Here is a 16,488-nt window from a genome sequence, read left to right on the forward strand (position 1 = left end):
TCCCCACCTGTGCCCGTGTCCATGTGGGGTCCCTGTCTGTGTGTCCTCACCCCCAAGTGTCCCTGTCCGTGTGTCCCTGTCCGTGTGTCCCCACCCTGTGTCTCCCTGTCTGACTGTCCATCCTCACCCCCATGTGTCCCCATCTCTCTCCATGTGTTCCCATCCATGTGTCCCTGTCCCCATCCCCGCATGTCCCTGTTCGTGTGACCCTGTTTGTGTCTCTTCTCCGTGTGTCCCCATCCCGTTCCTGTCCGTCTGTCCCCATCCCTGTCCGTGTGTCCCTGTCCGTGTGCATCCCTGTCCGTCTGTCCCCATCCCTGTCCGTGTGCCCCTGTCCGTGTGCATCCCTGTCCGTCTGTCCCCATCCCTGTCCGTGTGTCCCTGTCCGTGTGCATCCCAGTCCGTCTGTCCCCATCCCTGTCCGTGTGCCCCTGTCCGTGTGCATCCCTGTCCGTCTGTCCCCATCCCTGTCCGTGTGTCCCTGTCCGTGTGCATCCCTGTCCATCTGTCCCCATCCCTGTCCGTGTGCATCCCTGTCCGTCTGTCCCCATCCCCGTCCCGCCGCGTCCCGGAGCCGCTCGGGGCCAGGGCCGGGGGTCCGGGGCCCCGGGCGGGGCGGGCGCGGCGGGCGGGGCCGGCGGCGGGGCGGGATCGACTCTGCGGCGGCCGCACCGCACCGAGCCGAGCCGAGCCAAGCCCGCCGAGCCGAGCCGGCCCCGCCGCACCGGCCGCAGCCCCGCCGAGCCCCGCCGAGCCCCGCCGTACCGAGCCGAGCCGCGCCGGGCGGAGCGGAGCCGCCGCGCCGGGGCCGCCCCGGGCCGGGCCATGCGCTGAGGCCGCCGCGCCGCCCGCAGCCAAGGGCGGATCCCGGGCAGGACACGGTGAGGCGGCGGGCACCGCAATGCGACCGGCGCGGCGGGGGCCGGGGGAGCGCGGCCGGCGCGGGGACCGGGGGTGCTCCCGGCAAGGGCGGGGACCCGCGACCCTGCCCCGCCATCTCTCCGTGCCCTTCTCCTGCTTCTCCATCTCCATCCTGAGCGGGATGCTCGCCCGTCCCGCCCCTTCTCCCTTTTCTCCATCTCCATCCTGCCCCTCCATCCAGCCCCTTCTCCTGCCTCTCCATCTGGATCCTGCTCTTCCCCTGCCTCTCCATCTCCATCCCGAGCGGGATGCTCGCCCATCCTGCTCTTCCTCTGCCGCTCCGACCTCCATCCAGCCCCTTCTCCTGCCCCTTCATCCCTGCATCCTGCCCTTCCCTGCCCCTCCATCTTCACCCTGCCCTTCCCCTGCTCCTCCATCCCACCCCTGCCCTGTCCCTGCCCTCCATCCTGACCCCCAGGCCCCCCCACCAGCCGTTTGTCACCCCCAGTGCTGGGGACCCGAGTGGAAGGGTGCTGGGGGGTCCCGGGGGGTGCAGAGCCCCCCGGCAGGATCAGGCCCCGGCTGGCCGGTGGTCCCTGCCCACAAGCTGAGGGGGGGCCGTGCTCCGGACCCTCAGGCACCGGGGACTGTTGGGATCGGGGCGCTTCTGGGCACAGGCCATGGGGTCACCCCAAAGAGCCCCCCCAGGGTCCGTGAGGGTCTGTCCAGCCCAGCCCCTCACCCCAGTGCCCCATGGCGGGGCTGTGAGGCCGGGAGCACCTTCAGCTGTGCCATGGACAGGTGGGACGGACAGGTGGAACAAGTGGAATGGGACGGGGGGGATGGGACAGGCGGGACAGGCAGGTGGCACAGGTGGGATGGCACAGGTGGGACAGGGCAGGACCGTTGCCAGCCCCACCCAAGGTTGGACGTTCCCACGCGCCAACTCAGCCCCGGCCCCCGCTCCAGCCCCAGCCCCCGTGTGCTGGTGACGCTTCCAGCGTGGTGGGATCCAAGGAGCCCACGGTGGGATGAGCTCCTTGGCTGCCCAAGGCCGCAGTGAGGGGCTCCTCCAGCTCCCAGCCTCACCTGACTCTGGTGTTTGGGGACACGCTGGGGTTTTGGGGCTGCTTTGCAGGGTCTGGACCCCCCGGTGCTGTGGGATGGGGATGCTGCGGGAAGGGGTTGGCTCCTCTGGAGATGCTCAGGGATGCAGGAGCTGCCATGCCCAAGGCAGCCACTGGCACGGGGGTGTCTGGGGCACTTTGCTGTCCCCCTTCCCTGAATTGGGGTGGCAGGAGTGGAGCCGACTGGGGACAGTCCTAAAGCAGTGCCCAGACCCCCTTCCCTCCCCTTCTTTCCACTCCTCCTGGGACTGGACACCTTTGGAAACCCTGTGCCATGGTGGGTTTAATGTCCCCAAGGCTCCGTGAGGGTCCTGCACACTCTGGGGGCCCTCCTGGGGCAGAGCTGGTGCTGCCACCCCTGTGCTGCACTCGGGGAACCGGAGCAGGGCCCAGCCCGGGGCTCAGCATCGGTGACTCTGTGCCCCCTCATTTCACACCCCTTCTGCATCGCTCAGGGGGCACTGGGGACCCTGCCCAGGTCCCCGGTGTCCCCTGTGGGTGGGCACCGAGGTGTGGCAGCATAAGAGTGGCCGGGAGGGGTCTCTGACCCACTGCCCACCACCCACGGCCATGCCACGCTCCTTCCCCCCACTCCCCTACGCATTCCTGGGGTGGGAGCAGAGCAGAGGGATGGCACAGGGCAGGGCAGGGTGGCAGGGAGTCACACGGGTGACAGGACACCAGCAGCATGGCCTGCGTGTGTAAGGCCACCTCTGTCCCTGGCCAGGGCACCCAGCTGGGCACTCCAGGTGCCACCACATCCTCACCAGGCCAGCGACTGCCCCGCAGAGCTGCTCCTGCTGCCCAGCTGGGCCCAGGGGGTCCCTGCCCAGCGTGCCCCCCCCCCCCGGCAGCCTCGGTAGCAGCTGTGGCGCCGGTGGCCGCGCTCAGCCATATGGCCACAGCGGGCGGCTGGTAAAAATAGCCAAGGCGGCTGCACCCCGGGCCAGCTGGCAAGGGCATCCCAAGGGCAGCGACCCCAGCTCCTGGCAGGAGCTGCATCTCAGGGGGGCCATCCGCTGGGTTCGGGGGGTGACGCCGCCTCCCTGTCCCCCCGCAGCGGCGGCGACTGCAGGGCAAGATGCCGGAGCAGAGCAATGACTACCGGGTGGTGGTGTTCGGCGCCGGCGGCGTGGGCAAGAGCTCGCTGGTGCTGCGCTTCGTCAAGGGGACCTTCCGCGACACCTACATCCCCACCATCGAGGACACGTACCGGCAGGTGATCAGCTGCGACAAGAGCGTGTGCACCCTGCAGATCACCGACACCACCGGCAGCCACCAGTTCCCGGCCATGCAGCGCCTGTCCATCTCCAAGGGCCATGCCTTCATCCTGGTCTTCTCCGTCACCAGCAAGCAGTCGCTGGAGGAGCTGAAGCCCATCTACCAGCAGATCGTGCAGATCAAGGGCAGCGTGGAGAGCATCCCCATCATGCTGGTGGGCAACAAGTGCGACGAGACGCAGCGCGAGGTGGAGAGCAGGGAGGGGGAGGCCATGGCCAAGGAGTGGAAATGCGCCTTCATGGAGACCTCGGCCAAGATGAACTACAACGTCAAGGAGCTCTTCCAGGAGCTGCTGAACCTGGAGAAGAGGAGGAACGTCAGCCTCACCATCGACGGGAAGCGCTCCAGCAAGCAGAAGAGGACAGACAAAATCAAGGGGAAGTGCAGCATCATGTAGAGCCCCGGACTGGCCCGCGCCCCCCCTCCCGGATACCCCCCTCCCTCCTTCCCCCCACGGCTGGACGTGGCAGTGGCATCGCAGCGGGACCGTCCCCTCGTCCTCCGTGTGCCATCACTGTGACTGTGCGGGGACGCCTGCGCTCGCCCCGGGGCCGGGGGTGAAGACGGGGCCGAGCCGAGGGACACGCGGCCACCCCCGCTGGGCACGGCAGGACCGGGGCAGGACCGGGGACGCGCCGCCGGGACGCCCGCACCACACTCCCCGCACTCACAGCACAACCGGTGGCATCGGGCCCGGCCCCCGTCGGTCCTCGCGCGAGGGAAGGACGGTGCCACGTAGGGGTGGCGGTGTCACCCTTGGGGACAGTCACACGCGTCCCGGGCACTCCCCCGCGCCCCCGTCCCCACGCCATAGTGCTCTGCTCCTGCGGGCAGAGACCCGGGGCGGGGGCAGCCCCTGCGCGGTGCCCGTGCCCCCCTGACCCCCGCGCCCCACAGCCTCATCGTGGTGCCATGACCCCCCCCCCCCCCCCCGAGCCCCCAGCCCCGTCCTGGTGCCACGGCCCCCCCCAGCCCCGCCTGCCACTGCAGCCCCCCCGAGCCCCCATCCCGGCACCGCGGCCCCCTTGACCCCCGGCCCCATCGTGGTGCCATGACCCCCTTCACCCACCCCCAAAGTCCCCAACCCCACCCTGGCGCCGCGGGCCCCCCCGTGACCCCCCCAGCCCCGTCCCGGTGCCGCAGCCGGAGCCGCCAGCCCAAGCACAAAGCATCGGGTCCGCGGGAGGTCCTGACCCAGCACAATCCTGGTGAGCTCCGGCGGGAGACCCCCGGCCCCACAGCCAGCCGGGCCCCCGCGCCCCCCCGCTGCCCCCTCCCCACGCAGGACGCGTCCGATGCCGCCGTGCCGGGCGCTGCCGCGGTGCCCCGCTGGCGGCCGGTGCCACCCCGTCCTCAGAGTCCCCCCCGCCGGGTGGCCTGGCCCCACACCCTCGGGACCCCCCCGACACCCTCCAGCTCTGGCGCAGCCCCGCTTGTTCCCCCCTGGCCGGAGCGGGGTCCCCGCGCTGTCACCAGCCCCTCGTCCCCTCGAGGTTTGTCCCCTCGCTCCGGCCCCGCTCCTTCCCCCGCCGCCACCGGGGTGTCCCCGAGGGGGTGTCCCCGGGCAGGCCGAGCCCCCCCAGCTCCCCGCACCCCCCCCCGGCTTTTTACACGAGGACCCGAGCGCCCAGGGGACAAGGTGACGTGACGATGTAGCCTTTATTCTAGAAATAGTCTTCCTTCAATAAAGAGACGAGAAACGCTCCCGCGTCCCCCGGAGCCGCCCCCGGCCGGGGCGGGAGGCCACGGGGGGCGGGGGTCGCGAGGGGCACGGGAAGGGGGGCGAGGAGGGGTGGGGTGCACGGGTGTGGTGTGAGCGCGATGCGGTGCGCGTGCGGTGCGTGTGTTGTGCGCGCACACGGGGCCGTGGGCACACTCACGGCTCTGCGGGCTGGCCGCAGACACGCGTGTGCACAAAGGTGTGTGACACGTGTGACGTGTGCGCAAAGGTGTGTGACACGTGTGACGTGTGCGTGTGACGCGCGTGCGGGACAGCCGTGACGCGTGTGCACGCGCGCGTGTGTGCGGGGCCGCGTGCACGCGCGGTGCGTGTGTGCGCGTGTGTGTGCGTGTGTGTGCATGCGTGTGACGTGTGTGACACGCGTGGGACGCCCGTTCCCGCGCGCCGCCGTCCCCGCCGGGCGCCCCCCGCCCGTGCCCGTGGGGAGGGGGCGGGAGAGCGGCGTGTGCGTCATCACGCCCGTTGCCATGGAAACCATCGCTGCTCCCCGGGCGCGGGAGCCGCGTGGGCTCCGGGAGCCGGCGGGGGAAGGGGGGGCGGGGGGGGGCGGGGGTGGGGCTGCCGCGGGCACCGAGGGCCTGGCGGAGGGCACGGCCCCGTGGGGATGGTCATGGATCTGTGGGGATGGCAGGGATCCATGGATACGGTCATAGATCCCAGGGGATTGTCGTGGATGCGTGGGGATGGTGTGGATCCGTGGGGATTGTTATGGATCTGTGGGGACGGGTGTGGATCCACGGGGATGGCAGAGATCTGTGGGGATGGTGATGGATCCATAGGGATGGTTGTGGATCCATGGGGATGGCAGAGATCCATGGGGATGGTTGTGGATCCATGGGGATGGTTGTGGATCCACAGGGATGGCACAGATCAGTGGGGATGGTGATGGATCCATGGGGATGGTCGTGGAGCCATGGGGATGGTTGTGGATCCATAGGGAGGGTTGTGGATCCATGGGGATGGCAGAGATCCATGTGGATGGTGATGGATCCGTAGGGAGGGTTGTGGATCCATGGGGATGGCACAGATCAGTGGGGATGGTCGTGGATCCATGGGGATGGTCGTGGATCCATGGGGATGGCACAGATCAGTGGGGACGGTGATGGATCCATGGGGATGGTCGTGGATCCACGGGGATGGCACAGATCTGTGGGGATGGTGATGGATCCATGGGGATGGGGGGATGGCCATGGATCTGTGGGGATGGCGTGGATCCCTGGGGATATTGTGGATCTGGGGGAACAGTCACAGCTCCACGGGAATGGCAGGGCTCGGTGTGGACAGCCACAGACAGGTCCGTAGGGACAGCCACAGCTCTGTGGGATGGTCACGGATCCGTGGGGATGCTCTGAGCTCCATGGGGACAGCCACAGCTCTGTGGGATGGTCACGGATCCGTGGGGATGCTCTGAGCTCCATGGGGACAGTCGCAGCTCTGCAGGGATGTCACAGCTCCCTGGCACTGCCCATGGGAACCACTCCTGCCTGTCCCTTTGTCCCTTCTGCGGCCTGGGGGGATTCGGGGCCCTCTGTGGGTGCCAGAGCAGGGCAGCGGGACAGGCACACGCGGGCGTGGGGACACTTGGTGCCAGTCCCCACCTGCTGGGACCCCTCGGGACTCTTTGGAGGGCTCAGGTATTTGGGGTGGCAGCTCCCTGGGCACCATCACACCAAAACTCAGAGCTCTTCCAGTGGCTCCACAACACCTTGGGGGCAGAAAATCTCTGCTTCCCCCCATTCCCGGGTCTCCTGCTCCCCATCTCTGCCCCCTCTGTTCCCCCCCCACTGCTCCCCACTTGATGGGGACCTGTGCCCGCCATGCCAGGGGACACCCCGGTCCTGCGGCAGCCCCGGGTGTCCCTCGGGATGCTGCCAGGGATGGCCCTCGGGACGCTCTCGCTCTCATCGGAGGTTCCTGGGAAGCGCTGGGTCCCTGCAGCCCCCCAGAACCCCATCCGGAGCCCCCGAAAATCAGCGCAGGAGCGGGGGGGAGGATCCTCGCAGGGCGCCCGGAACCTCCCCCGGGTCCAGGCTTTAAACGAGCTGCTCCGGAGCGTTAATTAGCGGGATGAGCCATGGGATGAGCAGTGGGATGAGCCGTGCTGCAGCCCGTCCCCGTCGCTCCTCTCGCCATCAGGAGCCGTGGCTGCATCCCGCGGCCATAAATTTCACACAAATTCAGTTTTTGGGACCCAAACCAGCTCCTGGCACCGTGTCTCTCATTGGCATCGGTGCTGCGTGGAGTATTGTCACTCGTGTGCCTCCCCGCGGGGACCCTGGCACCCCTCGGGGGGTTCCCCCACGCCCGGTGCTGCCCATCTGCAGGAAAAGCGGATTAGGGCACGGCGGGCTGGGACATATGGGAGCAAACTGGATTAAGGGAAAAATCAGCCTTCTTCGCACTAACAGGATTATGGAGTTTTCAGCCCAATTCCAGCGCAGCCGCCGGCGAGGGCTGTGCCGTGTGTGCCCGGCAGCGGGGCCACGTCCCCCCCCGAGGTGGGGACAGCCCGGGCTTGGCATTTCTCCACCTCAATTCCCGCTGGGATCGCAGCTGCAACTGGTGCGTGCTGGTGTGGCCCTGCCGCGGGCCAGCGCAGACTGGGATGCGCTGGGAAGCTGCCGGGGAGCGCTGGCTCCTTCCCGGGGGACGTGGCTGTGTCCCCCCACGGTGACTCCCGAGGGGACACCGGGCCCCCTTCGCCCCGCCGGGACCAGGCACCACCGGGACCCGCCGGCCGCTCTCTCCCGGTGCCGGTGGCAGCTGGGGGGGGAATCAAAGCCTCGATTCAGGGCGTGATTTCCCGCTCCCCCCGCGCCGCCAGCGTGACTCCCGCCCGCTGCTGATTCATCCCCATGGATTTTCCCCTCGGTTCTCGGGGGCAGCAGCTCCCCAAGGTGGGGGGAGACCGAGGCTGCGACCCGCGGCACGCAGGGCTCGGCAGCGCCCGGCTGGGAAGGGCTGCGCCCGGGGATGGTTTGGGGGGGTTGGGGTGCTCCAAGTCCTGTAACGGGGTCACAGAGGGGGTCTGTGGGACCCGTGGCCTTTCCCGTGGGGGCAGCAGCCACGCAGCCCTCGGGGGTCCCGGGTGGGCACGGGGCGGACTCGCACACGGGGTCCCTCCAGGAGATGGGGTCCCGCATCCCCCCACATCCTGCACCCCTCACCTGTCCACTGCTGTGGGGCACGGGCACGACACACAGGGGGTGTCCCGGGAGCACCTCCCCCGCCGCTTGTCCCCCCGGGACTGGGAAGGGCAAGAGGGGACGGGGGGCAGCACAGCACCCCCATATTTTGGGGGTCTCACAGGGCAGTGCCGGGGGGCTCACAGGGCTCCGGTCCGGCTGCACCGAGGGCTGCGGAGGGGCACAGACTGGGGCAGCCCGGGGAGGCCTGGGGGGCACCAGGGGGTCCCAGGGGACGCCACACACCGGGGGATCCCCGGGGGTCCCGGGGTGTCCCCTCTCGGTGCCTCGCGCCTCGGCCGCCACGTGCCCCCTCCCACCTTATTAATATTAATGAGACACTTATTTAGCCCCGCCCCATTTCCCGCCCCCCGCGCTGATTGGCCGCTCCTCCCGCCGCTCCTCCGCCGGCCCCGCCCCCTTCCCGCCCTCCCTCCGCGCCGCCGCCGCAACCGAACTTGGCGGCCGCTCCCGGACCCGCCCCCTGGCCGGACCGCCCCCCGCGCGCCTGCCTCCGCGGGTTCCCATTGGCTGTTGGCGCTGTCCATCAGGCGCGGGGGGCGGGGCCGGCACCGCCCGCGGGGCAGCAGGGTGCGTTGCGCCGCGCGGTGTCTGAGGCGGCGGCTCCGCTCCGCGCCCGCCGCGCCCTCTCCCGCCGGTACCGGTGAGGAGCCGCCGGGAACGGGGCGGGACGGCCGGGGACAGCGGGGGGGGACGCCCGGCTGCTTCAGGCCGCGGCTTGGCAGAGCCCCCGCCTCGGCGCGGCCCTGCCCGGGGCCCCTCTCTCCCTGGGGGGAGCGGCGGGGCTGGGCCGGGGGCTCCCGGGGAGGCTCGAGGGGGCTCCGGAGGGCAGTGAGGGGGGTCTGGGCAAGGGGAGAGAGGCGGGGGGCCCGAGGAAGGCGGGAGGGATGGAGGTGAGGGGCAGGGGGGGTCTGGGAAGGAGAGGGGGGCGCGGGGGGCCCCGGGCAGGGCTGAAAGGGGGCTGGGGTCGGGGGGGCTCAGGGAGGGCTGGGGGTGCGGGGGGGGCTTGGGCAGGTGGAGGGGGGGGCTGGGGGTACCTGGGTGGCGAGGGGGGAGCTGAGCAGGAGGGGGGGGTGAGACGTGTTGGGGTGCTGGGGGAAAGGGAACCCCTGGGCAGGTCTGGGGGGAGGCTGGGGTGGGGGTTTGGGGGTGCTGGGGGGAGAAAGGGCGGTCCTGGGGGTGCTGGAGGCTGGCACAGGGTGGAGGATTGGGATGGGCCGCTCAGAGGGTCCCCATGGGGGTTACAGCACTGGGGGGTGATTGTGGCACAAGGCTCAGGGCAAGGAGCTGACGTGAGGATGTTTGGGGGGGGGGGGAGGGGCACAGAGAGGGGCTGTGGTGGATTTTTGGGGTGTCGCCAGGGCTTCGGATGAAGGAATTGAGTGGATGGGGCTGGAAGTGGGGGGCAGAGGGGGGTGGCTGGCGCTGAGGGTGGGGTGGGATGGTGAGGGACATCTTTTGGGTGGATGAGGTGACAAGGGACAGGTTTTTGCTCTCTGGAATTGATGAGGGGCATGGTTCAGTGCCAGCTGCTTGGGAAGTTGGGGGACTTCATGGTGAGCAGTCCAGCCCCTGTTTTGGGGTGAAAAAGGAGGCTGGGAGCTCGGCAGAAGGTCCAACAGCACATAATTTACTTGTTTGTTTCCTGCGTGCGAGTTGAGGGTGGGTTGGAGTAGAGAGGAGCCGGTGGCTGGCGAAGGACAGCGGTGGGGGATCCCGCCTGATCCAGGCAGGATTTGGGAGGCATCAGGGAATGGTGTGGGTTACATAAAGGAGGGGTGGCTGCAGTATCGGGATTTTGTGTTATTGAGGTGTAGAGGAGGTAAGTGGGTGCCGCAGACAAAGAGAGAGAGAGAGAAAGCTGTCTCCTGCTCCTCACTTCCAATTAGAGGTGTGGAATGGGAAGCTGGGCGTCCTTTAGGAGTTGGGGAAGTGGAGGGAAGCAGGAATTGGAGCTGTGGGTATCTGATGTGGGATTTGCCTTCCGTCCTGGGCCGTGGCCATCAGGTGTGGCCTTAAACCAAAGCCAAACGGGCTGGGCTGGAGCCGTGTCTGCTCTGAGACACCTCTGCTGCTGCTTGTAGGAAGTTATTGTGGTATTTAAGGGGGTTTTTTTTGGGAAAACTGGCACCTTCCAGCTTTGTGAGCTTCTTGTGATGCTGCTCTGGACACCCAATGGTGGTGATTCCTACCAGGAGAAAACCTGGCGTGCGACAGACCACAGGAGTCAGCAACTCGGTATTTAATCCAAGTAAACTCGAGGCCTTTTAGGGGGTTGCTTGGTTTTCTTCAGGTGCTGCTGCTTCTCGGAGCTGAGCTCAGCCCTCCATCCTCGGGAGGTTCCGCAGGTCTTTGTCTCCCTGCTGTGTGGGATAGCCACAGGCAGGTGAGCAGATCCCTGAGGGTTCAGCTCCATGACCCTAAAACAAACTCAGGGAAATTTGCGACTCTGTAGCCACCGTTTATCCCATTCTTTTGTGGGGGGAAAATGGGGAAAAACTCCCCTTCCCTCAAAAAAACCCCCTGGATCAATACGGTTAACCAGAGTTGCTTGTCCCAGAGGTTTTCTCCTGCCATCTGTGGCTGTGACACGATGGAAATGTCTCTTTTGTGTGGCTGCTGGGGGCGGGGAGGGGGTTGCGCTGTTTGACACAGTTTTGGTGCCCATTCCCGTTTTCCTGCTGTTTCCATCTTATCCTTGGGTGTGGTGTTTTGACGCCAGAGTTGCCCTGGGGAGGTTGATGGCGCTTTGAAGGAGGGGAAGAAGAGCGGCGGGCACGGCAGGGATCCGAGCCCCGCGGGAAGCGTTCCGTGGCCGGCAGAGGAGCGGGTGACAGGGGACACGGAGCTTTGTCCCCTGCTCATCACCCTTCCCTGCGCCTTCCTGCCCGGTTTCCTTATCTGCCCGCCGAGATAACGGCCCTGCCTCGTGCCCTGCCGGGGTTGTCATCGCGCCCTGGAGCTCGTTAGCCTAACGAGGGCAGTGCCAGGCTCCCGGACCCGCTGCCTATCCCTGGGCTTGGCTCCGGAGGAACCGGACGCTCCGGCCTTTGGAAAACGCCGATTTCATGGCGGTTTCCTTGCTGTCGGTGTCGGGGACTCGTGGCAGTCCCTGCCCCGTTAGAGCCAGGGCTGGATGAGCTCCAGCTCCGGAATAATCGCCCTGGGAACGCTCTGGCTTGTGGAGGGCTCCAAGTAGCCACTTGTGCAGTGGCCAGTGGATGGGGGAAGCTGTTTGGACACCCTCAGGAGGAGGTGGCGAGCACAGAGCTGGAGCTGGCGCTTCAAAAAAATCGTTTCCTCGCCTTTTCAGCCCTGAAAATGAGCTCGGGGTGGTTTGGTCAGTTTGGATTTGTAGCCCCCAGTGCAGCTCTGGAAGAGTTTCCAGAGGCTGTGGGGAGCAGCAGAGCTGGGAGAGGGGTGGAATAAAAGGGTGGGTGACCCAAAAACCTGGAAAAGCAGGGGGGAAGTTTGTGATTCCTTGGGGATTCTTGTGCTTGGAAGGGGAAAATGAGGGGGAAAAAGGGGTTTGTGAAACATGGTGTCTCTGCTGATGTGAGAAGAAGTGAGGGACCTGCTTGAGGTGGTAGATCCAGTGCTGTTTTCCTCATTTTTATGAGAAATCAGAGGAAATGAGATCATCAAAAATCTTGGAATGGTTTGGGTTGGAGGGACCTTAAAGCCCATCCAGTGCCACCCCCTGCCATGGGCAGGGACACCTCCTGCTCATCCACGTTGCTCCAAGCCCCACAATTCCAACCTGGCCTTGATGTAAAGATCTCACAGTTGCACTTTGAGGTGGAAACCTCTAATTGCTTCAATATCCTGAAATTCCTGAAGTGGTTTAGCCACAGAAATCTGTGTAGAGCCGGATTCCAGATTCCCCAGCCGCAGCATCTCCGAGGTCTCTGCTCAGGGTGTTTCTCTCAGTCTTCCTCACCTGTTGCCAGGTGATTTCTTTTTTTTTGCTTTATCCTCCTCTCCTCTGGCTTTCCCAGCAGAAGGAGAGAAGCTGGGAAGGGAACAGAACTAAAACCAACACATAAAAATCCAGTTCCCTGCCTGCCCATTGTCATATTGAGACAAAAACAAGAACAAAAGCAAAGCTGGGAGAGAGCTTTGTCTTAAATATTAATTAGTCTGAGATTTACCCACTTAATTTGTACTTGACAATGAATTGCTGGGATTCAGAGAACTGGCAGAGCCCAGGCCTTGCTTTTGGTCCCCCCTGTTATCATCTGCTGCTGCTGGGTTGTGCCAAAAAGGCCCTTGATGAAAACCCTGGGACAAACGAGCCATTGTGCCCCAAACCACGGTGGCATTCTGAGTTTCTGAAAGTGAAACTCGCTCACAACTGCTCTCTCTCGAGTTTAAATCTTCCCACCCCCACCAAAACCACTTCTGAAATGTTGTGTCTTGCACAATCCTGGTGTTTCCCTCCTCCAAAATACCTGAACAACCACCAATTCATTTAAAAAAAACAACAAAAAAATCCCCAACCAAAAGCGGTCCCGGTGATAAATTTGTTTAATTCAGGGAGTTCTCGCCGGTGGGTGTGAGGGGAGCGGCTCTGAGGGAGGTTTAATCTTTGTTTTAAGGTTCTAAGGGGTGCAGGGAGCTGGATTTTTCCCGGGAATGAGCTCTGGATTCAGCTGCTCGTTCCGATTCCGACGGGCTCGGAATCTGCAGTAGTTCAGGGTTAGGTTTTTGTGGAATGGGTGGGTAGGGATTGGCTGTAACGTTAAAGACAAGGAAAAAAAAAAGAAAAGAGGAAATTCGGGCACGCTGTTAAATACCGAGACACAAAACAGGAAATTTAGTTAAGGGTTGTGCTTTTTCGTAATTTATCGTGTGTTTTTTCCCCCTTCTGACAGAGGAGAAGGAGTTTTAAAGTACTTCAGCCTGGGTTGGGTCTGTACGACTGAAAACACTCCCAAATTCCCACTTCGAGATGGATTTTTAATGGGCTTTTCAGAAGCTGTAAAAGCTGAGAAACCTCAGCAGCTCCTGCTGTATTTTCATATTTCAGGAAGAAAACTGGAAAAGGGAGTTCTTTAAAAAATAATCTCACTCCTAATGGGAACAGAGGAGCTGGAAAATGGGCCCTGATTCCAGAGGGAAGGAGATTCCCCCTCTTGACACTTCCCAATTCCTGCTCAAGTGGCAGCAGGGAAGAGGTGACAACCAGGGATGGACATTTTCTACCATTCCCCCCCAAAAAAAAGCTTTTCTGTTTTATTTCCAACTTGTCCCCTCTGGAAATAAAACAGAAATCTATTTTTAGATCTATAGAATAGTTTGGAGGGGTTTTTTTTTTTGAGCCCTGCAGGCATTTTGTCCATTTCTGCCTCATCTGCTGTTAGAAAAATGCACAAGATTTAAACGTTCCTGGCGTGGTTTAACCCCTCCAGATCCCATCCCGAGCTTGGGAGCTGCAGGAGGATTTCTCTGGATGTCCTGCAGGAGCTGCTTTTGGGAGGTTTTTTGTGGTTTTTTGTTCATTTCCTCCACTCCAAGAGTGATTTCTCTTTTTTTGTTGCTGGCAGGGGCTCAGTGTTTATGCTCCATAAATCCTGACGTGTCCCAGCTGCTCCTCCGAGCGCTCGCCGTGATGCAATTCCCAAACAAATGTCGGGAATTTCAGAAAACTTTCTTATTAGGAAGGAAAGCAAGGCCTGAGGGGCTCTTTATTTCCTTTTTTTATTAAAGCAACACCTTTTGTTGAGGCTGAGAATTGCTGGTTGTGCTTCCAACTTGGGAATTCTATCCCTGAGTGGGATCTCAGCAGTTCTGGATGGTGCAGGAAGCTCCAGGTGCTGCATTTCCAGGGATCCACAGGAGCTGGCAGCATTTCCAAGGAGCTTCACGCTCTTGGGATGAAGTCTTGGGAACCATTTTTCCTGTAATCCATGAGCGTTGGGAGAGCATCCGATGGAATTCCGCAGGTTTCATTGTGCCAATCCCAATGAAACGTTGACATTCCCATCGTTTGGGTTATCCTGGAATCCTGATCCCTTGGCTTCTTTAGGATGATCTGGCCTCTCTCTGTGCCTTTCCTTCCCATTTAAATCCCAGTGCTGCTTTCCCTACAAAAGCCAGGTGTTCCCTGGAAGTTTCCCAGGCCAGGTTGCAGCACCCTGGGATAGAGAAAGCAGTCCCTGCCATGGCAGGTGGTGGCACTGGATGGACTTTTCCAACTCAAACCATTCCATGGTTTTCCAGACCGTGGGGATCTGCTCGGATCAGGTTGGAACTTTGCGGCGCGCTGGGGTTTTTTTGGGAAACAAATCCGCGATCCAGACATTCTCAGCAGACATTCTGGCACAGGCAGCAGCGTGATCACGGATATGTCTTTATCTCTCCGAAGTTTATCCTGTTTTACTGAGATGAGTTGGCTCCTCGTGCTCCGGCATCCCCGTGCTGAGCGTTCCCTGCTCGCCTGAGTGAATCCCTGTTCCCTGGTTTTGCTTAAAAAAGAGGAAAAGGAGCTGGGAAGGGGCTGGAGAATTCCTGAGGGAGCTGGGAAGGGGCTGGAGAATTCCTGAGGGAGCTGGGGAAGGGGCTGGAGAATTCCAGGTTGGGAAAGGGCTGGAGAATTCCTGAGGGAGATGGGAAGGGGCTGGAGAATTCCAGGTTGGGAAAGGGCTGGAGAATTCCTGAGAGAGCTGGGAAAGGGCTGGAGAATCCCTGAGGGAGATGGGAAGGGGCTGGAGAATTCCTGAGGGAGCTGGGAAGGGGCTGGAGAATTCCCAGTTGGGAAAGGGCTGAATTCCTGAGAGAGCTGGGAAAGGGCTGGAGAATCCCTGAGGGAGATGAGAAGGGGCTGGAGAATTCCTGAGGGAGCTGGGAAGGGGCTGGAGAATTCCCAGTTGGGAAAGGGCTGAATTCCTGAGGGAGCTGGGAAGGTGCCGGAGAATTCCTGAGAGAGCTGGGAAAGGGCTGGAGAATTCCTGAGGGAGATGGGAAGGGGCTCAGCCTGGAGCAAAGCGGGATCAGGGGGGACATTCCCAATCTCCACCAGTCCCTGCCAGGAGGTTGGAGCAGAGGGAGGTCGGGCTCTGCTCCCAGGGAACAACAGGATTAGAGGGAACAGCCCCAAGCTGTGCCAGGTGGGACATCAGTGGGAATTTCCTCATGGAAAGGGTGCTCAGGGGTTGCAAAGGGGCTGCCCAGGGAGGTTTGGAATCCCCATCCCTGGAGGTGCCCAAGGAATTCCTGGAGGCGGCACTCAGAACAAGGTGGGCATCGGGCACAGCTGGGACTCGGTGATCCCAGAGCTCTTTTCCAACCAAATTCCTTTGGATCCCAGTTTGGTGAGTCCGCAGCCCATTCCTTGCCTGTTACTGCTCCACAGGGGCTTGCTGCAAATACATTCCTGGGAAAGGCAGCAAAAATCCCGGGATTTGGGGGATTTACACCGCAGAGGTGCAATCCAAGTCCCTTTACCAGCACTATCCAGAGCTTTAACTCTGACCTGTCACTTTGTGGGGACACGGCCGGGATCATCCACAGCCTTTTAAGAAAGGATTCCGCGTTTTTTTTAGGATCCAACAGGAGCCGCTGGAAGCGGCAGCCGACGGCACTGGTTGGCTGCCAGGGATTAGTCACGGGGCAACACCTACTTTGGGAGAGTGGCCCGTGGGTTTAGAGGAATAATTCTTTCCCTCCTGCCCTGTGGGGCACGAGCTGGTGGAGGACAAGGAAGGGCTCGCTCCGGAATGTTGTTGGGAATTGCGGGTGAGCCACAGCTGGCCACGACTTGACCGGAATTGAATTTATCCCGGCATTGTCAGGCCCAGGCAGCGGGGAGGACACGGTGGCTGAGCCAGGAACAGCTTTTTGGGGGATTGCAGAGGGGTGGGCAGGGCGGCAGCGGAGCCTTGGGAATGTCGGGATGAGTTGGGATGAGCTGCCTGGAGAGGGTCAGTGTGGAGCGGGAGGAGTCGGTGCCTCTCCCTGATCCCAGCACTCCTCTCTCTCTCTGTCTCTGTCTCTCTCTCTCTGATTGCTAATTAGCTGGTTAACATTCCCTGCCTTATTATCCCACCCTCGGCTTTTCTTCCTTGGAGCTGGGCTGACACTTCCAGAGGCTCCAGAGGAGCATTAACTCTTGCACTGACTTCAGAAGCGCCTGTTTGGGAGCACCATTTGTGTGTGAAACCCAAATTCCACCCTCCACATTCACCCCTTTTTAGGGACACCTCTGACACCAACTCCGTGTTCCATCCCATTTTGCTGTTTCTTTGGATTTAGGACGGTTCCCAGGGAATCA

General features: G+C 62.8%; 2 protein-coding genes across 2 annotated transcripts in view; both read left to right on the forward strand.

Annotated features, from left to right (window-relative positions):
* The first annotated feature begins 799 nt into the window (after positions 1-799).
* On the forward strand, positions 800-4,206 carry DIRAS1 (DIRAS family GTPase 1). The gene is made up of 2 exons (XM_032093059.1): positions 800-881; positions 3,049-4,206. Exon 2 carries the CDS (start codon positions 3,070-3,072, stop codon positions 3,664-3,666), a length of 597 nt encoding a protein of 198 aa, XP_031948950.1. The 5' UTR covers positions 800-881; positions 3,049-3,069; the 3' UTR covers positions 3,667-4,206.
* A 4,547-nt stretch (positions 4,207-8,753) lies between these two features.
* GNG7 (G protein subunit gamma 7) overlaps positions 8,754-16,488 on the forward strand; it is a 51,377-nt gene continuing 43,642 nt past the window's right edge. The window contains exon 1 of the mRNA XM_032092626.1: positions 8,754-8,859. The gene's annotated coding sequence lies outside the window, so the exon portion shown is untranslated. The remainder of the gene's footprint in view (positions 8,860-16,488) is intronic.

The sequence above is a fragment of the Corvus moneduloides genome, chromosome 28 (assembly GCF_009650955.1).
Source record: "Corvus moneduloides isolate bCorMon1 chromosome 28, bCorMon1.pri, whole genome shotgun sequence".
NCBI classification, from domain to species: Eukaryota; Metazoa; Chordata; class Aves; order Passeriformes; family Corvidae; genus Corvus; species Corvus moneduloides.